This window comes from Coturnix japonica, chromosome 1 (genome assembly GCF_054131305.1).
Source record: "Coturnix japonica strain WE chromosome 1, WE-NBRP24, whole genome shotgun sequence".
In the NCBI taxonomy this organism is placed as follows: domain Eukaryota; kingdom Metazoa; phylum Chordata; class Aves; order Galliformes; family Phasianidae; genus Coturnix; species Coturnix japonica.
Genome location: NC_140663.1, coordinates 162,818,500 through 162,845,560, shown reverse-complemented (window position 1 = coordinate 162,845,560; position 27,061 = coordinate 162,818,500). Strand labels below are relative to the sequence as shown.

Below are 27,061 nucleotides of genomic sequence, written 5' to 3'. Positions count from 1 at the left end.
AAGGACGAAACCGGTATTCAGCAGAAAGCAGAGGAAAACCTCCCACTAGTTTTGACGTGGTCAGCACTTCGCCCCTCGTAACTGCTAGTGCAGGTCTTGATCAGCGGTGTCTTCTGGTCTGTGAGCTTCCTTTGAAGCCAGGAGAGTTCTGCAAGAAGGGTCTCAACATCCAGTTTTCCAACAGATTCACTTCAGGAAGCACTTCATATGAAGAAGGGAAACAGCGGAGCAAGTGAATAAAGGGAAAGAGCTAAATGACTTGACTTAACTGTTCAGTCACTCCTGTATTTTGAAAGACTACCCACACAGGCATGGAAATTCAATAGAAAAGAGGCAATACTGTGGTACAAAAAGTTTATTTAGTCACGATTTTGTAAACATTTGAGGTAAACTAACATTTACATCAACTTGTTTCTTACAGAATTTAATACACAAGGCACTTCTTGGAAGACAGCACTTTTAATTGTTTGCTGCTTTTATTGTTATTCTAAGTCCACGATGGTCCAGAAAATTCATTATGCTTGTATTCAGATTCTGCCATGTAACAAACAAACATCTGGTAAGCAACAAGAAAGCTCTGAGTAAGCGTTCTTGTGCTGTACAACCTTTTAATTGTGAGATATGGTGTAAATGGGAATAGGAGTGTATCCTCCATGTTAAAGCACGTTCACATTTCTTGCGTAACTATTCAAGGACTGGAGCTCCTGGAATTTGAAGGGGATCTTGCAACAAGCATAAAACGCAAATCTGCAATTTATTTTTTTTCATGTCAGTGTTTTTTGCTTATGCAAATAGTCCCGTTACCTTTACTGGCCCTATTTGCACAAGTAGAACTGACAGATGAAATTGTATTTGCAGGCTCAGAAGCATATTGTTGGTTAGAAAACAAAATATCCACCTTGTTGGTAAAATCTTAAACAGTGCAGTATTTCTCCACAAGTATTTTGTTTGGAATTTTCAACCAGGCTGTAAATTTTGCTCTTGAAAGACAAATGCCACAGCTGATTTCTGTCATTGAACCTCCACGGACACAAAAAAAGGCATATAAATAATAGCAAACCCTAAATTGACTGGTAGTAATTGTTTGTGATGAAGTGTATTTTTCCATAGTGTGCTCCCTGTACAGCCAGCTCCCAACAAAACTGTTATAGTAGGTCAATGATCAGGTTTCATTTTATTTAATGATATTGCCTTATATCTGAAGAGTTCCTGTGTCAGAGTAAGACAATCTCCTTTAGGTTTAGCATATTGCCAGAGTCATTCTTTTAATTCTTACACAAATGTAAACTCAGAAAACAATTTCATCCAAATGTGCAATCTGAAATCAAAATCTGAATGTAAACTCCAGAAAATGAAAAAGAGCACACTTTTCACAAGAAAAATCAAAGTAAATGATATTCAGGAGGAAAAACAAAAAGAAAAAAGGCAGCCTGTTCAAATCCATGATGTTACTTTATGCATTGAAAAAATTATAAAGGGCCTGGGGGGCTCAATGCTCTGCTCTTGCAGACTGTTCTCACTCACAGGAGCTCAGTGAAATGCAACAACCTGCATCAACCAAGGCAGTCCCGCGAATCACTGAAAGAGGACCCAAGTACTGATCTGAATTTTAAAGCTTGCTTTAATTATTCTATAGATCCTACACTTTAGTGTGTTCAGACAAGGAAATAATCTCAAGAGCTGCAAAATGTCAGACAGTTAATTAGCTCCATGCCCCTTTATAAATGACAGATATGCCAAACCAAATCAACCCTTGGCACCACTTTACACACCTCTGGCTTCTGAATTACACTGGAGAAGAACACAGTTCATCTGCTTTCTCAGTGTGTGCTGTCTATTTTCAAGAAGTTAATATTTTTCAATGGCAGCCTGGATCAACAAATTCAAGGAGCACCTTTATATCTATGAAAAAGCAATAGATGGATTTTCATAGACAAAATATACCACTTCAATAAAGAGAAGGTTCAGGCAGGCTGTTTTCATTTAATCAAAACACAAAGGGAAGAAATGTGTGGTTTTACATTGTACTTCACTTTCTTTTGTACTAACTCACAGCTGCACTAATTAAAAAAGCTCAGTGACAGAAAACAGCATCTGTGCCCATGGCAAAGAAACCATTTATGTACAGTACAGATATATTTTTCTTATATCTTAGTAAAACTACTGTGAAAAAATGTACTACTGCAATCAGTGATTTGGCAAATATGTTCCATGTAATCACTGTGGTTGGAAGGGGCCTCTGGAAGTCATCTAGTCCAACCCTGTTGTTCAAAGCGGGGTCAGTTAGTAACAGTGAGATGTCTTACTGGAAAAAGTAGCTCATCATACACCTGGTAACTTGTTCAGAGTATCTTCTTTGTCTTTGCTTTTCTTCATTTCTTTTTCATTGTTTACTTAACCTTGAACTATGTTTAGGGCCAAACAATCTTCCCAAAATCATTCTATTCAAAGAGTAAAAATTAGTGGTTATTTTTCATCCACTTTTCTTAATATCAGGCATGATTCAGTTCTCCTTCTGCAATAACTGGGCTATGGGTGTGAACACAATCTTTCAGGATTTTGCTTTCAACCCTCTGTGTGACCAAGCTAAATCAAAGTATCGTTTGCTACCAGCCTCTTCTTTGGAGCTAATTAATGGATAAGAGTAAACAAAACTGAAAATGATTGGCTATTATTGACAGTCTGTTCCACAAGTTAGTTGGTGCTTGTACATTTTTCCTAGAACTACAGAAGGTGGCAAATTAATCCATTTTTAATATCAAAACAGGACAAATACCTTAAATCACTGTAACACTCTCCTTTTGATACACCAGCCAGTAGTTATGTTCTGAAAATGTCTTATGAGACACTAAATACTTTCGATTTGTAATTCTTATTTGGGAAAGAAAAGCGCAAAGAATTAGACCTTATCCTAAGTTTTCCATTAGTTCCAAATTAAGAGCTCTAGTCCTATGTTAACACTGCATTAGACCAAATTCCGAGCTTGGTCCTTCTGCTTTACTCAGGTATGTGAATTCAGTGAAAATTTGTAAGTAAAGATTAATTAATACTCAAATGCTGCCACCTTAATGAGACTTTTTTCAACAAATCTGATCTCAGATGTGACACAGCAGCTAAAAGGAGTGGTAAGCACTGAAGGGGAGCTCTGCTCAAACAATTACCTGGGCTTCAAGGAAGAAACAGTTAGTGGACTCCAAATGGAATTGCAGGTAACCAAGAAGCTTGACACTGTAGAAATATTTGGTGGAAATTAAACAAGCTGATTCTTAAAGCACAACCTTTAAGTTGTAGCTTTTGCTTTCTCAGACAAGCTCTGCTTTGATGTGGAGGCTGCTGTCACGTTTCTCTTGGGGGTTGTAGAAGAGTTACTTTCTACCCCTGAACCTTACATGGAAAAAAAAAAAGAAAAAGAAAGAAAAAAGGGGAAAAAAAAAGGAAAAAAAAAAAAGGAAAAAAAAAAAAGATATTTTACAACTTTCCAGCAATTTCTCTGCCTGAAAATACCTTATGTTCCACAAAAGCACCTGAGCTCTCTGCAGGTCTAACCACATGTTAATTCAAAAGGTATCAGTTGATCCTAAGTCAAAACTATCTCTGTTCACAATTTATATATACAATATGGATGCAGTCCTGCAGGACTCACTCTGTAGAGGTTTCAGTAAGTTAAGGACTGCAAGATACAGGGCTCTATCAAGCAGAAAGTCAGTTTTACCCTCGGGCCTCTGTATTAAAAAAACACACATTTCCCAGGTGGTCTGGAAATACACTCTGGAAAGATTCTGACTTAATTCTTCAGAAGCATGAAAGAAAGGAAAATCCAGCCAAGGAATTTTGATGTACTAATACACAGATGAATTTTGATCTACTAATACACTAATGCATACTGCATTATTTCAGCTGTCTAATTATTTGGCATTTACTTAAACTTAAAAGCCTCTACTACAGATACTACTGAGTCTAAAATTTTTGAGTGCTAAACTCTACATTTTGTTTTATAACTTGGCAATTTCATCAACTTTCATCAAGTTCAGAACAGCTGCATGGATAGAACAGAAAGTGCGATTCAACTTTTGGCTTTCTTGTAGAAAGGGTTTTTATGGCTTATAACAGAAAATCCAAGAGTGAATGCCTCAAGCTGAACACCCAGCAGTAGGTGTCTTTACTGTTCTACTGTGTATTGACTCTTAATGCAGTGTCTGCCCCAAGATCAAAAAAGACTTCTCACCTGATTCACTACAAGCTGGTCAATGAAGTCATGAGACAGCATGCCCAGGGGCTGCAGAACAGTACCTCTGACCAAGAGAAAATCTTTGTGTCTATTCAAAAGCAGACCACTTCATGCTTCAGTGGTGGGAACATTTTAACTGTTGAATAAAATAAACACATTCCGGAAAACATTCAACAGCACGGTAACTGGCAACTTAACTATTTGCTACAGGATGACCCTGCTTTGCCTGAGTAAGGGTTGCACTGCCAGGCCAAATACTTCCAACATGTGAAGGGCTATCCCAGTGTGTTTGGTTGCTCTTCTCCAACTACAGTACTTCCAATTTACAGCAGCAAAAGGACTGACTCTGAGCTTCAATGATTTGGGATTTTGCTTAGAACAGAAGTTGAACCTAATCCTGCATTGCTTTGTACCCAAACTCTCACAAGCCTGCTCAGGAATACAAAATTCTGACTAATTTCTGTAAAAGTATTTGTTCCAAAGAAATGAAGGATTAAGCCAGTTAAAAGGAAAGCTGCACCTTAGAAAAAAATACCCAGTAGTTTCCTCCACACATTTTTTAAGGGAAGTTCACGATTTTCAAAAGCAGGATTTTCAAAAGCAGGATTTTAAAGTCTTTATTTAAGGCCCCAAATCTACACTCGTTCTGGCTCCCAAAACTCCATGTGAATTTTAGTTCTGATTGAATACGGCCTGCAAGTTCCATTGCCAAACCTTGCTCCTTGTTAAAGTGAATGGAAATTCTGCAAGTGACTTCAGTGGGGTTAATACAGACCCACCAGCATGTTGCCCAGATATTTTAGCCACCTTTTCTGCAACACAACATTGTCTAAATCTGTTTTTACAGACTTCTCAGACACTACAGATTGCTGTTTAGTGACAGGGTAAATCGTAACAGGAAATGCTGCTTTGGGACTTTGTCACCATTAATTAAGTTTCCTTCCTGTTACATTTTCTTGTAAGATCAAAAATCAAACTAAAATGAGTAAGTACACAGTCAATTAACTTTAAATCTACAGATCAAAATTACTCTAGAAATGTTCAAATACTTAAAAATATGCACTCAAGTTTACTTCTAAATAGCTTTCTTCCAACAAACTTAAGCTGGTAACTAATAGTCTAAAATGCAGAGCTCTACTTCATCCTATTGATTGTCCATGGGCAACATATAGGGCCACAATGTACTGAAACCATAATCCTTGCTTTCTGAAGAGAAATTGTTCTGTGTAATCATTTCTGAGGTGTGTGGTTTACATTCCTGTCCTCTTCTAAGCAATTTCATAAGTCATCTAAAATTATAATCAAGCATGCTCAAATATGTTTGTGGGCTTCAAAACATGATGTGATCATGGTTGGTAAACACTGGATAGAAGGTCAAACTGAACACTTCCTAACAGGTCAAGAGTTAAAAAAAAAAGGAAAAAAAAAAAAGAAAAAAAAAAAAAGAAAGATGAACCTCAAAATGATACAATCTAATACAGGGGTTACCTAAACTTTGCCCAGCCAAGAGGACCACATTGGCAATTTGCCATGAACAGAAAGACTTCCTTAAGTTGTGTTATATGGAAGAGACTGCAGTCACCTTGGTCTTTAATATGGCAAGTTGGACCAGAGAGATGACAGGTGCCAACAGGCAGTGTGCCATCCTGATGTTTGCCATTGGGCTACACGGGATTTAAAAGGCAGAAAATAAGTCATAGTATCTGCTCACAAAGAGCTTATGTGAAAAGGCTGGAAGTGCAGACAAGGGCATGAAGGAGATGATGGGCAAGCACGTGGGCACTAGGGATAGGAACATTTTGCTCAAATGGAAGTCAGCCTCAGGGCACATGACCAGCTACCATCACCACCTGTTACCTCTGCAGGCCTCCACCATGGCTGCCCTTGAGAGATCTGCCATGGAAATTAAAGACAGCAGGATTGGTCCCCTGGCCTATGGGCTGCGCTTCGGCCACCCCTGACCTATTAGAAAACGTTGCTATTTTTCCCCACTACAACTCACAGAGTGCAAAAACAGCAAGCATCAAAGTTTGAAACCCAGGCCTTCCCACCCATGCCAGGCCTGGCCTCCCCGGGGAAGGTCCCCTGCCCACTCTGCCTTCAGCCATCTGCTCCACTGCTCAGCGGTAATCACACTACACGGCCAAGTCATCTGACCTGGCTCTGCTGCTGCTTGACTTACTGGCCCTGCTCAAACGCCGTGTGTCTACAAGCAGCGGTGGCTCATGCATCTCCACGGTGGTGCAGGTGGCCGAGATGGGCCGTTCCTCCGCCAGCTCCTCCTCACCCTCCACATCCCACTTGCTGCCACTTGCTGCGCTCAAGCTGGTGCTGCTGCCACTGTTGGCTGTGGTGATGGGTGGCCCAGCTGGGGGTGGGAGAAGCTGCTCCAGGGGCTCTTCTTGCTCTGGAAGGGGATGCCGGACACTGCTAGGGGTGGAGGAACCTGCTGAGCTGGAGGGTGCCTTGCCTTGCTGCTCAGCTGCCATATTGACCCAGTTCTGCTCGGCTGCCAGGGCGTTGCTTTTGCTGTTGAAGTAGTTGATGACGGCTGGTGTGGGTGTGGGGATGGGCGTTGGGATGGTGACAGGAGTAGAGACGGGTGTAGGGGTGACAGCGCGGTGCCTGTTCTCTGGAACTGGTGGAGCAACAGGGTAGCTTGCCATGGAGGCAGTGTTGGAGGGGGGTCGTGCCCTAGGAGCAGCTGCAGCATAGTAGGGTGCCATGGTCACCGGAGCCAGCAGCGGTGTGACAGCACGTGTGTCAGGCAGAACAGGAGCAGGTGCAGTGGTTGTTACCACCACGGGTGGTGCTGGCGGTGGCAGGGAAACTGGTTTGGATTCCGCTGTTACCATGACCGGGGCCAGTGTTGTGACAGGCATCTCGAGGCTGTACTGGCTTGTCATGCCCTGCTTAAGCTTCTTCCACCCCAAGTGATATATCTCAAGCATGTTCAGCAGCAGGGAGACAGAGGCCACCACCAACATGAAGATGATGAAGATTGTCTTCTCAGTGGGCCGTGAGATGAAGCAGTCCACAGTGTGTGGGCAAGGTGGACGGCTGCACTGGTAGACTGGCTTTAGTTCAAAGCCATAAAGGAAGTACTGGCCCACAATGAAGCCTACCTCAAACAGTGTCTTGAAAATGATGTTGAAGATGTAGGTACGAAGCAGAGCACCACCCATACGGATTCTACCGCGCTCATCACGGATCGGAAGCTTCTCCTTTCCCATTTTGATAGGAGGATCCTTGAAGTTATTGCCACCTCCACTACCACCACCAGATGTTGCTGCTCCTGGGTAGTTGTTGTCTTTGACACTTCCTCTCTTTTTCAGTTCTTCTTCTTTTTCTTTCCTCTTCTCCTCCATGCGTACAATGTGCAGCACGTGGCCCAAGTAGATGAGGGTTGGAGTGGAGACAAAAATGATCTGCAGCACCCAGAAGCGGATATGAGAAATGGGGAAGGCTTTGTCATAGCAAACATTTTCGCAACCAGGTTGCTGAGTGTTGCATGTAAAATCTGACTGCTCATCTCCCCAGACCTCCTCAGCAGCGGCCCCCAGCACCAGTATCCTGAAGATAAACAGTACTGTCAGCCAAACCTTGCCAATAACCGTGGAGTGCTCCTGTGCATTCTCTAGCAGCCTCCCCAGAAAGCTCCAGTCACCCATCGTTTCAGATTTCTAACCTGCAATAAGAACATTAAGCCAATGTTAAAAAATACTGTTATTATATCATGCTGCAGCAGAACAGCTTGTTCCTCCATAAAAGAGGAGAATATATTTAACTGTACTCCCTTTTGCAGAATATTGCACAAATATGTTACAAATTATGAGGGCTGCTTCAAAAGTAATGCGTTCTATCTCATTTTTCTGGCTCATAACATCAGAGGTGGATGTTGGTGGGATGGCAGCAGAGGCTGAACCTCCCCACCAATTTTCTATTGCATTTTGTTGCTGTATGACAGATGGCAGCAGAGGGGCAGTCTGACAGAATGGCATCTGTGTGGAAGTGCACATGAAGCAAAGGTGTGGAACTGTATTCCTCCGTGTGGAAAAAATGGCATCCACTGACATTCATCAACGCTTGCAGAATGTGTACAAAGACCAAACAGTGAATGTGAGCACAGTGAGGCAGTGGGTGGTGCACTTCAGCAGCGGCAGCAGCGGCCATGCAGATGGTTAGTGCATCCACTAGCCAGTGCAGCTGTAAACATCTGTACACAATGTCCAGCACGACAGATTCAGAACTGGAATTTCACCTGAGGTGCACCTAGCTGCTCCTGCCTACTTTTAGGAAAGAACAGGTGAAAATTAGTTGAGTTCATCAGAATATTCTAATTATAATGTGACTGCACTTTTATTGTGGCGTGACACAAAGTCACTTATTTGTCATCAGGACTTAATTATTGGAGCACTCAAGAAGCCAGTAATGTCTCAAGTCTCTGCTATTTTAATACTGTACAAACACAAAAATTCTTATTCAAAACCTCTAGAATTTACAGTTTAATTCTGGAACGTGCACACCAACAAGCATGCCCTCCAAAAGAGAATTACTGAATAACTAGGAATATTGGGGGAAATGATAAATATGAAGGGCAGTGGTTTAAAGGTTTCTATATTGTTCTTCCCCTGTCCCGTCGTTTGTGGTTACTGAGCCACATGTACTGAAATATCTATAAAATTAATTAAAAAACAGCAACTTGGGGCACTTCAGCAGCTGTGCACAAAGAAATGAAATACGATCTTGCTTCTGTGAGCTACAAGTGGTGCATGTTTGTAGTGGTTTCACCAATTCACACATGCTTCCCACGGTCAGTTCAAGGCAGTGATGTAATTATCATTTGGGAAGGCTTGAAGAACAAGACTATATATTTTCAATAATATTCTTGTTAGCTGTCTTCAATTGAGAAATAAACTATAAACTGCTGGTAACACTTCTGGCCTGTTTCTGAGTGAAATATATGTAAAAAGTACATTTCATTCACCTAACAAACACAAACACACTTTACTTTCGGCACTGTCAGAAATGTTTAGTATTTATAGTTTGGATACAACAGTCTAGAGGCAAAATAAATAAATAAAATCACTATCAGAAAAGATTATGCCTTTATTTTCTTTAAAAATCTCAAGATATTTTTATTAGTGCAATCAAATTACACTTCACTCTCTTCACTTGCATGCACTTCTTGTCTTTGTTTAAGTGCCTGTGTGCTACAGTTCCCAAGAAGAGGAGTTCATCACTACGTGTAGAAAAGTCACTGTTATTGGTATTTAACTTATTGTTAAACAAACAACAGTGTCACCGAAATTCAAAAGGGAACATTTCCTAAGTCAGCACCAAAACCCCTTCAAGCTGTTGGTTAAGGCATTTACAGTTATTTTGTTATTTTTTGTATAACTTAACTTTACTCTGAAGAAGCAAGAAACCTGTAAACGCACAATGATATATTTCCACACAAAAAGCAACATGCTGAAGCACTTTTTATGCCCACAAAGTTAGCTAACAAGAACCTCATCCACAATAAAATAGATCTTTGATATCCTGCAATAACATTGCCTTTAATATTGTAAAATTCCTTTTGCAGTAAAGCATGATAAATTGTCAGTTAAGTTATTAACAAGTAAATGCTGACTTTGTGCAGTCATGTTCCTGGTCCTCACCTAATTTTCATTATATTTCATTTTATCTTAATATATTCAAGGTGTTTTTAAAGAACATGGTTTTGCCCTTCGAAGTACTAACTCAAGACTACATAAACACTGATAGGATACTCTGTTTCTTTAATTCAATATGTTTTTATATTTTTCAATTTTAATTTTATGGGAGGTACAGTATTTTGGATGGAGGAAGAATTTTAACCTTGAGAAGTATTAATTTTTCAGGGAATGATTCCTTCATTTTGTAACTTTATTTTACTCACAGCCATCTAAAGATATGTTCAGTTCAGCTCTATCATAATGTTCTTGGGGAACCTTCTTATTTTGAGTATAAAAGTTGCAATGTAGGAATAACAAATACAGGGTGGATTAAAGAAGTTTAACATGATCACCAGTTCAGTTCTTGGATATGCTTAAAAAGCTCTTCTAATGCTTACATTAATTAAATGACTTATTTTAGAGCCTGAGGATTCATGCAGTACACACAAGGAGTGCATAAGCAGTGAGCAGATGCTTCATTGCATCTGAACTGTGCAGAGGTGACAACCTTGATGTTCGTTTTACTGCTGGCTGCAGCAATCACTGCCTTCCCAACAAATGCCTATAAGTAAATATGGGAAGGACATCATTTCCAAAGGCAATAAAAAGATACTTATCTCCAGTGGCTGGAGAGATTGCAGAGACCCAAGTCTTCTATCTTCTTTCAGTGTTAATATATTCTCCAGTGAGCAATTCTTAAAGCCAGTGCAACTCATATGAAAATAACAGACAGTTTAAAGGGGTGTTTTGATATAAAAGTAAGATGAAATGACATCAGACTAAACCCAAGGGCTCACAGAGCTCACAGAGTTTTATTTGAGTTGTCACCATTAGGTCCAACAACAAAATACCTACATCATATTTAAACAGGCACTACTCAGTATTTCAGCTGAGAACGGTTCCAAGCTTGCTCTGTAGTACTAAACTTCACCTGAACAGTACTACTTCCAGCACTGCTGATCATGCTTTCAAATACAGAGGCAGGAAAATGTTTAATAAAAAATGAAAGTCAAGAAAAAATTACTTGCAAGGGAATGACAGAATTTGTGTCAGAGAGCACATAGTATGAAAGGCAAGGAGTTCATCTACCTTGGGATAGTTCCATAAGAACAGGGAGTTATACATATTGGTTGTGTCACTAAAAAATCACAGAATCATAGAATTGCTCAGGTTGGAAAAGACCTTAAAAGATCATCACGTCCAACAATAGCCTGAGCATAGTGCCCTAACTAACAACCCTCCGCTAAATCACGTCCCTGTTATGACTAATACTGAAAAACTGGCAAGTTATTAAAAATTGAATGGAATTATGCTTAAGAATTAATGTTTTACCATTAGCTAACAAGTTCAGTACAAGTAAAGTTGTTTTTGTGGATGCTGTGTGCTTCTGTGAGCGTGTGTGATAATGAGCAAGAGAAAGAATATATTTTAAAAGCTGTCACGTTAAAGATACCTATCTACACGAGATAGATAATCTGGCATTTATAAGCTTGCCAGTTATTATTTCTATTTGTATGATCCTGCCACAGAAGAGGTTCATCATCACTAAGCATCCGTTGTATGAAATATGATATCATAATTATTTATGACGTTACTCTTACACATGCTTACGTATGCATATACACACATGCATGCACATACACACAAATGACTACATAGCTATATTAGCTGTATTTCCTTATGGTGACACCTGCTCTACTTAAGATTTTATATCGCTGTCAAACCTAGAGAATCCTTCTAAGCAATTATTATGAGCAATTATTTTGAGACTAATGCATCTCTGTCAGCACATGGTTTCTTAAATTCAGCCCACATCTCCTTTCATTTCTTTTGATGGTCTGTAATATCTTGGAATTTGCTTTTATATTCAAAATCACATACACTTCATAAACCAGTATAAAGAAGAAAAATGCTGCTAAAAGAGAAAACATAACTTGCAATATTTCCTTGTTTTTACAGTAAATTATCTTTTATAGTAAATTATAGTAAAGTAAAAGATGTCATCTTGAACAAAGTTTGTGGTGGACCGTGTCTGGAACATGTGAAGGGAGAGAATGAGCTGCTGTAATTTTCAGTGAAACCTAATGGCATTTGGTCTCATACACATACATATATGAAACAACAGCTGACGTTTCATATTTGGCTTTATAAACTTGTTGTTAATGAGGGCTTGAAAGACACCTTGCTCAGTGTAACACTGAGAGGCATCTAAAGTCACCGTCATTACACTTCAAAAACTTGTGAGAAATGAATCCCCTCTCTTAAACATAATGGAGCCTTTTCCTTAAAACTAGGCAAAACCTCCTGACTTCATTGAAAGTTTGGCTCGAGTCAAGGAAAAGCACAAGGAGCTGAGCCCAGTACACTCCACCTGCAGAACTCTGTTCCCTGCCATAGCAAATCTCTGCTCTGATTCACTGCTCACAGGAGAAAAATAGTAACAAACCCCATTTCCTTTCCCAGCATACTAAAATGCCACCTTACAGCTCTACTTTGGTATTAAAATACAGTGACTTACCAATAGAACACTGAAAGGTGAGGAGAATGTGGAGCTACCGGGGCACTAGGAGTGGCCGTCGAGCACGAAGGGGACAGTCCCTACATCGCGAGTGAGTGGAGCGTGAATGAGACAGATCTGTCAAGTGTCCACATACCATCAGCCACATGGATCCCAAAACTGCACAGTAAGGAGCGTCCCACCCCCCGCCCCAGAGTTACGAGGGAAAGAGGAGCTCTGCTGCCAGTTCAAAGATTCAAGACCCTTTTTCTTTACAGAGCAGCAGGCACCCAATAGACAGGTTGAAGATGGCACCTCATGCGAGTCCCAGTAACTGCAGGGGAGGCAGTGCCAGGTATCCTCTTCAGACTTCTTAAAGGACTTTTCTGCACTATCAAAATCAATACAGTTTGTTTTTCTAGTTTAATTCTGAAATGCTCCAGAGGGATTTTCCCTTCTCTCTTCCAACTTCCCTTAAAGGGAAACTCAGCATCTTTGGCTACTCCATTCCATTCCCTCTTCAGGTCTGTGCCCGGCTCTTACACAACTCACTCACCACACTCAGGACTCCTAACAGCATCTTGTGCTAATGTGATTTCCTCCTTTCACCCTGCTCACACTAATAAACGTTTGCCTTATGAAATTTTCAAAGAATTCCAAAGAACGTTCCCTCGTTTCAAACACTTTCCGCCCCTTTGAGTCCTCAGTGAGCACGCGAGGAGCTGCGCTGGTTTTGGTACCTCTCGGAGCAGGGAGCGAGCTCTGTCCCCGCGTGTCCCGTGGGAGCTCAGCCCTCCTGCTGTCCCCGGCTGGGGCCGCAGCCCGTGGCCAGGCAGCAGCTCGGCGCTCACCCTGGGACAGTCACAGGCGCTTTGGGTCGCTTGGTCCGCGCTGTCCTCCCGCGAGGCGCCTCTTATAAGGCTGGAAGCAAATCCGTCTCCGCTTTGTATTTGGAGTTAATTCGACTCCTAGGCTGGAAATGCGCGTCAATGCTCAAACGTGAGAGGCACCCTTAGGGCAGGAATGCCATCCCCTACACGCACAGTGGGGCGGGCAGCAGCGGCGACCATCCCGGAGCACACGGCGCTTCCCTCCATTCCCGAGCTGCTGCGGGAGGTTCGGGCGCTTCTGGGACAGACCCCGTCCCGCGATGCTCCGTCAGCACGGGGCACGGCGGAGGGGCTGAGCTCCCGCTCCGTGCTCCAGGGCGGGCACCCGGCCGCGCCGCTCTACTTACGCGTTGCGGGAGCGGTGCTGTTGGGAGTAGCAAAAACTCGGCTCGTTGCGGTGAGTCCGGACAGCGTCCGCTCATAGCTCGATTAGCTCTGGGGAAAACAAGCCCGCAAAGCTCCGCTCTGGAGGCGGAGGAGGCTGCGGGTGCCCGGCGGGGCGGCCTCGCCCTGCCCGCAGCCCCGGCTCCCCTCGGGCCGCCGGCGACACGCGGGCGCCGGGCACACGGACCCAGCGGGGCGGAGCAGCGCCACCCAGTGGCGGCATCGCGTACCTGCAGGCAGCGGCCGGAGGAGGTTGTGGATGCCCCGTCCTTGGAGGTGTTCAAGGCCAGGTTGGACGGGGCCCTGGGCAACCTGATCTAGTAAAGGTGTATGATTGGTGGCCCTGCTAGGCAGGGGGGTTGGAACTACATGATCCTTGAGGTCCCTTCCAGCCCGGGTCATTCTGTGATTCTGTGATTCTGTGTAATAGTCCAGATAATTTGCAGGTGGTTCTTGGAACTTTCAGCTCTATTACTATCCTCTACGTTTTGGTTCAGCTTTTGTATGTTCTTGGCTGTTATCCTGAGAAAAGAAAGCATCAGGCAGGATGACTGTGTTGGCATTTACACATAAGTTTCAGTTGGTAGCTACTCTTCAGTCAGAGAGAGGTGAAAATTCAACTACACAAGGTCATAACAAAAAACTTCAGCCCAGAGGAGAGAAGGCTCCAGGAAGACCTGATGGTAGCCTAAAGTATCTAAACGGGGTCTATAAGAAAGAAAAGAACAGACTCGTCTGCTGTCACAGGACAAGGGGAAATGGTTTTAAACTAAAAGATGAGAGTTGTAGAAGCAAAAAGGATAGATAATGATAGTGAAGCCCTATGACAGGTTGCCTGGATATGTGGTGGATGCCCCATCGCTGGAGACATTCAAGGTCCAGCTTGATGAGGCTCTGAGCAATCTGATGGAGCTGAAGGTGTCCCTGTTCAGTGCAGAGGAGTTGGACTAGTGGTCTTTAAAGTTCCCTTCCAACGCAAACAATTATATGATTCTATGATTCTATTGGAGAAAAAGATTTGGGATCCTGAATAGTAATGTGTAGCAGAGGACTAGTGGCAAATGGAAACAAAGAGTCCACATCTTTGCAATGCTTGGTTGCTCCCTCTTAAACCTTTTATCTGGAAACACTAGAAAGGTCTCTGCTGATCTAAGCAGTAGTAGTGGCACAAGGACTAATGACTAGAAGCAGAGATGAGGGATATACACAAAACACAGTGCTGCCATTACTGTAAGGGAAGTAGTATTGCAGTGTGGATCCTGAAGCAGTGGGGCGTGAGTGCAAAGGAGGAAGCTCTATAAAATGGTGAAAAGAACTCAGATCTCGTAGGTCAAGAAGACATATATTAATCTTAGGCTGAACCTGAGCTGCTGCCCTATAAGAAAGAAAGATCTGCAGATGAATATCGATGAAAAGCAGAGTTTTACCCCATGCTACTTCTACTGTATGCATCTGTTTTGCAGTACAGAAGAGGATCACTCATTTCATATCAGTGCCTCCAAATGCAGTTAATGGAAGCAACTCTAATCTGCAGTGCATATCTTTAGCCATAAACAAACAACATCAAAGTGATACATAGCTTGACCGTGCTGACTGCAATAGTGCTCACACAGCCTCAAAGGGAGCGACGAATGCCTTCAGTTCAGCGCGCTGGGACAACCACCCTGCATGGTATGTGAACGGTAAGAAATTCGCCTGCCATGCCGCTGTGCTACAAAAGATGGCACTAGAGGTATTTAAATGCTGAGAAAGGCTACTGCCAGTGGGCAGCGGTTCAAGCTAGAAGCGCTGAAGCCTTTTCTTCCTTCCTCGTTTTCTACAAAGGAATTATTCTTGATTACTCAGAAAATCTGGAGCAGAGCTGGGAATGGCACTGACATCCTAGACTGGCGTCTCAACTGGCAGAGAAGGCTTCCTCTCAAAAGAAAACTGTGGGGAACCTCCTGCTACAGTGATAAATCAGGCAGCTCTGGGGTATGTAGAATATAACAATCTCATGAGGAACAACACCTTTTGTCATTTGGTTATGACATGAAGATTTTTTTTTTCCACACTACCAGCAGAAAAGTGAAGAAATAAGACAAATATTTGTACTTGGCATATATTAATGTGGGCCACAATCCTGGCAGAAAGCTAACTGAGCTGGGAAAACAAAGCAAAACAGAATGAAAAAAAGCAGAGTTCAAAGTGTTCTCTGCTGAGTTAGTGTGTTAAAGCAGCTCATACAGCTGTTGAGAGGAGATTGTGTTGGAGCAAGAGAGAAGATCGATAGTAGAAAGGACTAGAGAGAAGGGAAGGTACAGAGATGAAATAGGGAAAAGGTAGGAAGGCTTCTGCCTTTCTAGTAGCAGCCACCTGTGAAAATACAGCCAGAGGCTGTGATTTGAAATTGCAGTGTGTAGCAGTAAATGCAACTTAACACGTTACCCTTCTGCTCACTCCCAACAGCTTTTCTTGCCCTATGTCATAGCCTACTGCCCCACAGACATGTAAGCATAAACATTTGTTCATGAACTTTCCCTGCAAGCCAGATCAAGGCATTGATCCAGCTAAAAATCAATCCAGGAAAGAAAATGCTTGCTTTTATACCAGTTAAAACAGTCCTTCAATCCAGCACTGACTGCAGCTGCACAAACAACTATGCTGGCACAGTAAAGGCCCTGTAGTGGAGACACTGTGTTGGATGGGGAGGGAGAGAGACTCAGATGGAACAGGAATGAACAGGAAGTGATAAAATCACTGTAAATACCTTAAATGAGTGCTACTACTGAGCACAGTGAACAGCAAGGAATTGGCTGGACATTTGCACTCAGAGGGTTGTGGTCAATGGCTCAGTGTCCAAGTAGATAAGCAGCATTCCTTGGGGATTGGTGCTGAGACCACAGCACCAATTTATATTTTTGTAGGCAACATGGACAGTGGGATCAAGTGCACCCTCAGTAAATTTGCAGATGACACCAAGTTGTGTGGTACAGTTGACACACCAGAGGAAAAGGGATGCCATCAAGAGGGACCTGGACAGGCTTTAAGGGTGGGCCCATGTCAGCCACATGAAGTTCAACAAGTCCAAATACAAGGTCCTGCACATGGGTCAAGACAATCCCAAACACAGACACAGGTTGGGAGAAGAATGGCTTGAGAACAGCCCTGAGGAGAAGGATGTGGGGGCACTGACTGATGAAAGACTCAGTGTGAGCTGGCAATGTGTTCCTACAGCCCAGATGACCAACTATATCCTGGGTAACATCAAGAGAATTGTGACCAGCAGCCCGAGGGAGGTGACTGCGCCCTTGCTCTGCTTTCCTGAGGCCTCATCTGGGACATTGCTTTCAGTTCTGCGGCCCCCAGCACAAGGAGGACATGGAGCTGTTGGAGTGGATCCAGAGGAAGGCCACAAAGATGGTCAGAGGGTTGGAACACCTCCCATAGAAGCTGAGAGAGCTGGGGCTGTTCAGCTTGGAGCAGAAGAAGCTCTGGGAAGACCTTATAGTGGCCTTCCAGTACCTGAAGGGGGCTTGCAGGATAGCTGGGGAGGGACTTTTTATAGGACATGTAGTGACTGTACAAGGGTAAATGGCTTTAAACTGAGAGGGAAGATTTAGCCTAGATATTAGGAAGAAACTTTATTGTGAGGGTGACAGAACAGGTTCCCAGAAAGGCTGTTCATGCCACCCTCCCTGGAAGCATTCAAGGCCAGGCTGGACAGGGCTTTGAGCAACCTGGTCTAGAGGGAGATGTCCCTGCCTATAGCAGGAGTCTGGAACGAGATGATCTTAAAGATCCCTTCCAATCCAAACCATTCTATGATTCTGTGAACACTTTGTAATGCCAAACCACAGCCAAAGATTCTAAACCAGGAAATTCCCTGACTGGTGTTTTCCATTGTATTCAGGGTAAGAGCAAATAAAATGTGTTTCACCAGGAATATACCTTAATGACACACATGGTAAGTTTGTCAAGACTTCAAATACTGTATACCTTCTACAGAGAGGAACAGCAACAAATCTCCTGTTCTGAAATAGAAAAACAAGAAAAGTTTGTATGTGGGAAAATATCTATGCAAATTTCAACCTATTGAACCACCTGATGGTTTGCTTTTACACTGAAAGAATCCCATAACCCAAGAAAAAATAATCCATTGCTAACTTCGTTAATATAAATTACAAATTTAGTTACTCATAGTGCCACATTGCATGCTTTTTTCAGGTGGAATTTATTATAGTACAAGACTGTATTGTTATGGTTGCTGAAAGCTCAAAGGAACCATGCTGACAGAGATCATACTGGGTAGACTTCACGCTGACATGCAGACTTGAATTAGCATGAAAAATGAATTTATTTAGTAGGTGATCTTTGGGTCAGCAAAAAGAAGCTGTACAACTTGACTCCTTAATTGGGCCACCATTCCCCACAGATTTTGTAGAAGTTCCCTCTGTTCTATTGCAGAACTATGTCTCTTGACCACTCTCAGCAGATATTAGACTAAGCTGCCATTTAACAGTCTTCAGTGATGAAGAGTCCATCATCCACAGAACGCTTTTGAGAATGATTAGTCCAAATCTGATTGCAACACAATCCTTTTGTTTCTTATCCTGTTGCCAGCAGATATAAAGAACAATCTCGTCTTCCTTGCCACAATCTTTTATGCATCTGGGGAGTTCCTTCTTCAAACTTTCCCAGGCTGACCTGTTTCTTTCATGCGTTCCTGTTAGGTTCTGTGTTTGAAATATTTGGTCATCTATCTATATCTATCATTATTCCTCACTCCTTGATTTCTCCAGTTTATAAACTTTTTTTTTTTTTTAACAGAATGTGCTCCAATATACGTTCCTGGTAAGGAACTGCAGGTGCTAAAGAAGAGTGGAATCATTTCCAACACCATATTTTTGGAAAACCTCTAATGCATACCATATTTTTCAAGGCAGAAACATTCTTGACTCGTGGTCTACTACAAGCATCAGCTCTCTGCAAAACTATTCTTTGCTTCAGAACAGTTTTCCATCATGCAGTCTTGCAAGTTCTTGGTGTTTCACAACACTACCATTTAATCCTTCCCAAAGGAAGTCTCAAACTGTTTTTGTTATAGCATTTCTTCCAGTGATAAGGATCTTATTGACTTCCAAGCCTATCATCCCAAGTATCTGCAGTTCCTCCCAGGTGCATAGAGGTTATCCTATATGGTAGATCTTCACACTTCAACAATGAATCATTAACAACTATTTTACTGCTATGTAGAAAAGCTTTTATTGTGGCAGAGACATAAATTACTCCTGACAAATCCGTGTTGCAATGTCTCAGCCTTCTATCAGATGGCAGCGATATAATGATTTAGTCAGTTTGTTCTACCTGCCCTTGTGTGTGCATGGGTAAGTGCAGGTTTTGTTTCTGTTCATTTGTATTGGACAGACTGGGAAAGCTCCTTACACTACATATTAAGCACTCAGTCCTTGGAAAGGATCAACATCTAGGGAAGGGTTGTGACTAACCATAAGCAGGTATTATGGTAATGATGCAACATGCACTAGGTTTGAAATGTTTACCACACAATAATTATAACAATATTTTTTCTGGCACCTGTCATTGCACTGACCTTAACAAACAGTGGTGTTTGATTAATCATCCCTGCTCCGTGTGAACACGACATAGCTGTCATGTTTGTCTTTCAGCTGGAGAAACTCAGATTAACTCTGTACTAGGACTGCCATGATACTTTTGAATCAAGTGAAAGGAGTCCTATGACAAGAGAAATGTTGATAGTTGGACAGCAGATAGACAGCAGATGTTACAGTCAACTCTTGAAACAGCAGCCTGGAACCAGTGCTTTATGTGAGCCGCTTTGAAGATACAATGAAAAAGTAAATACTAGTTGATAATCCATAGTATTTTATTCATCCAAAACCTGCAGTGATTCATAGGTCTACTGTGTATGCTCTCCACCAGCTCACTCTAAACGTATTTTCTTAAACCATATGCCCTACTGACATGCAATTAGTTCTTTACCAGAAAGGCTGATGCAAGCATTTCGCTACCCGGCAGTATGCTTGGAGAGGATTTTCTGTTATGAAATTATTCAAATACAATGGATTACAGTGAACATTGCACAGACAGATGAAGAATTAAGTATCATGTTAGTGTCAGTGATTTACAGGGCAGAAAGGGAGGAGTTGTGTAGGATTTTGTGGCCGGTTCTGAAGATGAATTCTAGGGTAGCTGTGGGGGATCAGCCATGATAGATTTCAGTGACAGTAGGTGTAAGTTGAGTTCTCAGAGGTGGAAAGTCATAACCATTAGTCTTAGTTAAGAGCATTAAGTCTCAGTTATGATAACTGTATATTTGTAGGTTTGATTTCAAGTCTTTTGGATGGAAGTTTAGTCTTGATTAAGCCAATGGTAATCCTCTGGTGATCTCAGCCCAGAGGGATAATTCTAGAATGTCCCACCCCAACAATTCCCAGTTTGGATAGCACATTATTTGACTCTTCACATCCTGGCTGTAATCATATCCCTACAGTAAGGAATCAGCCTCCTTTACAGTCGAGACTTCAGATTTGTTGCTTCAGTCTTGCATTCTTGCAACCTTCATTCTGCAGAGTCTGCAGAACCCACATGCAAAAGCACAGATAGACACTGTGTATTTCAAGAAAGAGCACACACAATTCCAAAACAGCACTGTATTTTAATCTGTATGAAATCTCTTATTTGTAAACCATGCAATGTGACACAGAGAAATAGGTGTAGAGGGATTAATTCCTATTAAGTATCTGAACAACGTTTTGGTTTTTGTTTGTTTTCTTACAAAGTATTTGCTTAGTCACATATAAACAGAAATCTCATAGACAGTAAACATCTCCTGGCAGAGCTCTTACACCTAATGCTACAGTTGGATCAAAGTCCTCTCTTGGGTCAATTTCAGCAACTGTCCCAATTGCTACCTTTTTCTCATATTAAGACATCTGGTTGCCAAACTACCAGCTGAAGATAATTAATTAACCTTATCTCGGTGTTGCCAGCTTTGGCACATTCCAGGTTCCAGTTAAAGGCACAATAGGAAAACAAACTCTCCTCTATGGAGAAGTTACATTGTTTATTGTGAGCCATTTCCAGCTGAAGGTCCACTAGTACAAGACAGATTTACACAATGTATTTGTTTTCTAGCACAGATCACAAACATGGCCTTCCACTATAGGCTCACAAGGTCTGCAGGATATACTTGATAGCAAAGGCAGTGTAACAGATTGAAAAACAACCTGTGGCAGAAGGGTAAAATGCTTACAAAAGCTCCCAGCTATTAAATGTATTATTGCTGCATTCATTTTCTATTGTGGTAAACAGATTTTCACTAGATATTTTAGGCACATGTAAGTAATACAGAAAATGGACACCACAAATGCCCTTTAATTATGATTCCAGAAGAAAATACAGATCTTGTTGTTACAAAAGAAATGTAATACTAGAGCACTGGGAGTGAAGATATTTTGTTCTCTTTGTACTCGTACACAGAACAGTGCAGGAACTTTACCAAGCACAAATCCAATATGTGCCAAGCTTTGTTATTTAGAGTTGTATTAAGGATGTTTTTACAGAGCAAGTTTCCAGTCCAGCTCATTATTAATGACTTTATATATTTGTTCATTCACACTTCTAAGGATGCTGTTCCTTTTCTTTCTGTGACCATGTCTGGCGAACAATTTCCATCTGCAGTCAGATTGCAACACTGGATAAGCACATGAGCAGTGGCAGCCTTCTTGTGCTTCAATTCCAGCACACAGTGAGAGGTCATGAGTCTTAATTCAGACAGCTTTGTTTATCCAGAAGCAATAAAAGTATTTGAGGAGATGGCTACAGAAAGAGAACCTATAGTAACTGGCTTTCCTCCCAAATGAAGGAGCATTATTAAAGCTAAAGAGGAAGAGTCAGTTTACTAGAAGCATATTCAGCAGGCAAGCACTAAGGGGGTACGCTGTATTGCTGCATGCACTGCTACAGCTGCCAATGACAGGTATAAAACAGAACATGTTTTGAAACTGCTCTGGAGAGATGAGATGAACTCACATAGTTCAAGTTCATAACATACAATTCACAACTCATCAATGTGAACATCGAGGTTTCATGTTCCTCCTGACTTTCAGGAGGAAACTTTGGGAAACTGCTATTTTGGCTGTGCAAGTTACCTGTAAGTTTTGCAAGCCCTATGGCAACAAGAGAAAAGGTGCTTCAGTCTCACTATGTAGAGTGCCACAGACTGGGAGTGGTTTGATGCAGCTAATTAAAAGGTGCACCTAATCAGAACTGGAGGTTTTATGAAGAAAAGCTATACAAGATGAATAGGCTGATGGAGCACCAATAGGTATGAGCTGCTGCATATCACACTTTTAAGTGTTGAACCACTTCCTCTGGGGAAGAACCAGAAGAGTCAGAATGAAACAAGGCAGTTTTAACTTTACTGGGGAAAAAAAAAAAAAAAAAGAAAAAGAAAAGAAGAAAAAAAAAAAAAACCAAACACAAACCACAGGAAAACACTGCTGAAGGAAGCCCTGTCAAGTAAAAAGTCTCATCACATAAGATCTACCTCACTGATTCATCACAGAATGCTGGGGAGAAAAAGAGCAGGAAATCACTGTGCCCTGCCTCAATGGCATCGATCATTTGATGCAGCCTGTTTGCAGCCCCTCTCTGTGTGGCACTAGACATCCTCATCCCCACAAGTGACCATCACAGCAGGAGGCATACTTGGAAAAGGTGCAGCCAAGGAGGCTGATCTCTCTATTTATGGATACAGGAATATCAAAGTAACTCATGATCTTAAAACCTGCCTCAGTGGCAGCTTCCCAGAGAGGCTATCATAAAAAAAATATATGCCCTTTTGTTTTTATCCTTTTTCTCAAGTGTGAAAATATTGCCAATTGTTTTCTGACACCCAAGTAAATGCTGAGGGGATCTGGGAAGCCAAGCAATCATAAAACGGGGAAACTATTTTAAAACTGTTGTTTTCCCAGAATCTTTCAGGCAAACTTTTATCACTAAGTAACACAACTCAGCCAGATTCAACATCATGCAGATCCCAGATACAGCAAGCATAAAAATAGTAAAGGTGGTTTTCTCAGTAGGTCGAGACACAAAGCAATCCACTGTGTTGGGGCAGGGCCACGCATCACACTTCACCAGGCGAGGCATCTGGTACCCGTCGTACATGTAGTAGAACACGTACATGAAGACTGCCTCAAAGATGATCCTGAAGAAGATACTGAAGGTGTATGTCCACCACAGGGGACCTCGAATGTGAATCTTTTCATTTTTCAGCTCTTCAATATTGATTTTATCACTATTTCTGAATCGCCTTTTCTTCTCGTGCCTGGTGTAAGCCACATGCATGGCCACCAGCAGCGCAGGGGTAGAAACGAAGATCAGCTGCAGGGCCCAGAGTCTGATGTGAGAGATGGGGAAAAAGTGATCATAGCAAACATTTCTACACCCAGGTTGAAGTGTATTGCAGACAAAATCTTGTTGTTCATCTCCCCAGACTCTCTCTGCAGCCACAACCAGGATCATGATACGGAAGATGAACAGGACTGTGAGCCATATCTTCCCAATGCTGGTGGAGTGTTTATTTACACCTCCCAAAACAGCTTGCAGTGTTCCCCAGTCCATCTTCTTTTCTGTGTCCTTTTACCTGCAAGATGACATAAAATACCAAAACAATCACTTTCCAAGCAGCAAAAAATCATTTCCAAACTTTATATAAGCAAGAGGATTTCCTAGCATTCACTCAAGGTGTAGACAAATGCAAGTCACATTCATTACTTCTATCCTTACACTTGTGGATTTAAACAGCTTATTAGACTCTCTCCATTCATATATTTATGATGAGACTTTCACACTTTGATATTTTTCTAATTAGGTTCTGGATAGGAAATAATCTACACCTTCAAGTGTTTCCTCCCTGCATCCCCCAAGCTCTCTTTCCTTTTCTGTGTCAGGCTTTCAGTGAGCTTTCCGGATCAATTGCAAATGACAATCATATAAAATAATCTTGACAAATTATTTTCATAGGATTCCTTTGACAACGCCAAAGCGTTACAAGGCCGTGCTGAGCTTGCCTTGCCTCCAAGATAAGGACTACTTGGCCATCTCCATCAGAAGCCCTAACTCCTCCCAGCTGCCTCCAGCAGCTCCCTAAGGCTGTATGCTACAGCTCAGACACATCATTTTCTTGGCAGAGCCTTCAGCTCTAGGAGTACAGCATTTGATTTCACTGTTGAGAAACCTCAAGTCAACTCTGTCAGGGCTGTGCACATACATAGCACCAATCAGCAGGCACAGGACAGTTCTGCAGAGCCTGCCCTTCCACATTCATCGCCACCTCATCCAAAAAGGAGATCAGCCGAGCCAGAGAGCTGAGACCATAAAGCCCCCAGCTGAAAAGTTTATGTTGATTTTCTAGATGCTATCACACTCCAGTTAAATAAGAGGTCAAACATCAGAGGAGTTCCATTTCTCTTCTCCCTTCCTCCTGATCTTGAAGGAAAATCACTGTTCACCCTTTGACAATTAAGCTTAAGTTTTGCTGAGGGCAGAGCTCAGTCTCAGGACCGGGCTTTCACTGCTCAGCACCCATTTGGAAGCTACCACTGAACGCTTCAAATCCAGCTAGGAACCTGCATAGCTGGTCCAGTACCTTCCAGGGGCAGGGCTTAATCTGCCATTCACAAAAGCCACACTGGCTGCGGACCAGAGCGCTCCCATTGCTGTTGGTGCAGGGAGCATGCTTTATCGGGCTGGTAAAGTCTTTTCATTTGCTAATTCTCGGGTGACAGCAAAAGAAAAAAAGCAAGAGAAAAGAACTCCTTCACCCTGCTGCAGTTACAGCACCAGAAAGGGATGCACACACCCGCGGTGCGAGGACCAGCCTGTACAGACAGGCCTCCAGGCAGGAGGGAGAGGTCACGTCTACTGTCATGAGGAAAGGTTACGCTGGGTAAGGAACAAACAAAAAAAGCCTCGAAAAGACGGCTGAATTCCTCCTGCTTCTGGTGCTCTCGCTGCAGAATGGCAGCATTCTGTGCAGCTTTTTTCTCACGGCTGTGGCCAGATAACTGTGCTTTCTGTGAAGCATTTCCTCTCACCTGTCGCATAGCCATTAAAACAGAAATAAAAAGAACAAAATGGGACTAACGAGGACAGAAGGAAAGTAACCACCTGAGGCTTATCCCAAACAGCCCGGGCTCCAGGTGCGGGCTCACACCGCGGTTCTGAAGATATAAGTCGTGGAGGAAAAGAAGAACCCAGAACACAACGGGACACCGTCCTGCTCCTCCCCGACACATAAACCCTGCGATCGGCTGCAGGGCGCCCAGAGAACCCCGGGTCGCTCCCCGCCGCTCGAGCAGAACCCGGTCCGGGGCTCGGCGCGACCCCCTCAGCCCCAGCGCTCCGCGGCGGAGCCTCACCTGGAGCGGCGCGGCGCGGCACGGGTCCCGGTCTGCGGTGCCAGCGGACGGCCGGTCCCAGCCTCGCCGTCCCTCAGCTCTCAGAGCCCTCCCCGCTCCACCACCGCCCCTTTTAACCCGCCCCGAGGCCGCCTCTCTCCGCCCGCGGGCGGGGCCGGGCTGCCCGTGGGGCGCTGGCAGCGGAGCGGGCCCGGCGGCCAGGTGTGCGCAGCGAGATGCGAGGCAGCGCATGGCCCTCGGACTGCGGACTGCGCTGCCATCCCAGCGCACCGTGCCCGGGGAAGGGCTGCACGGAGCCCGCGGCTCACGGCGAGGGAAACCTTCGCTTCTAACAGCGCTGAGACCAAAGCCCCGCCGGGAAACAGCGCTGTGTGTGATACAGCTGAGCGCTGGTGGAATGCCGTGCCTATGGCTGCAGGCATCGTGGGGTCTTGTGTAAGGACATGAAAGCACCAATGGAAACGGTGTGTTTGTGCGTTGAGTGAAGATCTGTCCTGTGTGTTGCGCTGTGTGGCGTGTCTAGAAAGAGAGGTGCTTTCATCAGGAGTGATTTAAGTAAATTATCTTGTGCTAGTAATTTGCATGGATAGAAATGATGGAAGGCCGGCACTTGTGTGGGTCTGCACAACGCCCATGTGAGTTTGTGCTGGAGGTATAGGAAGCAGTCAGGTCTGTAATATCTTTAAACATGAATAAATAGGGAAGAAGTGCCTGGAAGAACCAGCTCTGTTTTATAAAACAGTAGCGAAGTTTGATAGTGGTAAATGTAAATGCTTGAAAGAAATCCACAGCTCGTTGCTGCTGTGGTGGCTTTAATGTACAGCCAAACCAGAACTATGGTAAAGCTGAGGGTTACTGTTACTTCCTTTCATCTTCTTTTGCTTGCCTTGATGTGGGAGGGAGTGCAGAGTGCTTAATGTGAGAAGGAGAGGTGGGTTCTGGCTAAGCACACGTGTAGAGACACAGTCATTGCTCACCTGCTTTGGGGAAGGGTCGTTCTAGTGGCAGAGAAATGGTGAGTGCCACAGGGTATGTGTGTACAGAGCATAGATCCCTGCTTTGTCCCCACCACTAGGAGTAATGGCTAACCCTGCTCATCTGCTCCATGCACTCACCAGTGCAGCAACTTGTGTCATCAAGTTTCCATCAGTCCATCTTTAAAGCATCATTTGTTCAATATTTGTCATGCAGGAACTGCTCTATACTTCCATCAGACTCACCACCAATTTTTGTGCCCCACTACCTGCAGTATCTACAGTTTGCATACGCACAGAGCAATGCTTTCTGTTGTGTTCTCTGCTGTTTCCCCATTCACTTGTTTTCAACCTTCAAGCACCTCAGACGTGTGAGTTGATTTTTTCAGTCAGTCCAAGGTTTTTTCCTGGGACATTCTAGCTAATAGAACAGGTGCCTCCTGGAGTACGCATGTTCCTATATGCTTGAACAGCTATACTTGGGATGTACTTTCACATCACATACTATGCAGACTTAATAGCCTGGGTTGGAAGGGACCTCAAGGATCATGAATCCCCAAACCCCCATCACAGGCAGGGCCACAAACCTCCCCATTTAATACTAGACCAGGCTGCCCAGGGCCCCATCCAGCCTGGCCTTGAACACCTCCAGGCTTGGGGCATCCACAGCCTCTCTGGGCAGCCTGTTCCAGCACCTCACCTCTCTCATAGTAAAGAACTTCACCCTGACATCCAACCTAAATCTTCCCTCCTTCAACTTAAAACCATTTCCCCTTGTCCTGCTGCTATCTACCCTAACTGTGTATTGGTTTACACCAACTGACACTGAGATTCATTTGCTATTTTGCCATCAGTATGAACAACACGGGAAGATCTGCTATTCCTCATGGCCAGCTTTAATTTTGACTACCACAGAGCTTCTGGCTTTTAATGTGTTATACA

The 27,061-nt window shown here is 43.2% G+C and overlaps 2 protein-coding genes across 4 annotated transcripts; both read right to left on the bottom strand.

Annotated features, from left to right (window-relative positions):
* Nucleotides 1-340: 340 nt before the first annotated feature.
* Nucleotides 341-13,853, bottom strand: GJA3 (gap junction protein alpha 3). Of its 3 annotated transcripts, XR_004305973.2 has the most exons (3): nucleotides 12,446-13,838; nucleotides 4,226-7,916; nucleotides 341-3,384 (listed from the first exon to the last, which is right to left on the bottom strand). XR_004305973.2 is itself a non-coding variant. In XM_015852173.3 (2 exons), the coding sequence occupies exon 2, from the start codon at nucleotides 7,897-7,899 to the stop codon at nucleotides 6,364-6,366; it is 1,536 nt and encodes a 511-aa protein (XP_015707659.2). In that variant the 5' UTR covers nucleotides 7,900-7,916; nucleotides 13,662-13,853; the 3' UTR covers nucleotides 341-6,363. The 3 variants fall into 3 exon arrangements, 2 of the variants coding, with proteins under 2 accessions (XP_015707659.2, XP_015707658.2); XM_015852173.3 differs by having other exon boundaries at nucleotides 341-7,916; nucleotides 13,662-13,853; XM_015852172.3 differs by having other exon boundaries at nucleotides 341-7,916.
* Nucleotides 13,854-20,354: 6,501 nt separating this feature from the next.
* On the bottom strand, nucleotides 20,355-25,227 carry LOC107308333 (gap junction beta-2 protein-like). Its single transcript, XM_015852174.3, has 2 exons — nucleotides 25,146-25,227; nucleotides 20,355-23,368 (listed from the first exon to the last, which is right to left on the bottom strand). The coding sequence occupies exon 2, from the start codon at nucleotides 23,344-23,346 to the stop codon at nucleotides 22,669-22,671; it is 678 nt and encodes a 225-aa protein (XP_015707660.2). The 5' UTR covers nucleotides 23,347-23,368; nucleotides 25,146-25,227; the 3' UTR covers nucleotides 20,355-22,668.
* Nucleotides 25,228-27,061: the final 1,834 nt, after the last annotated feature.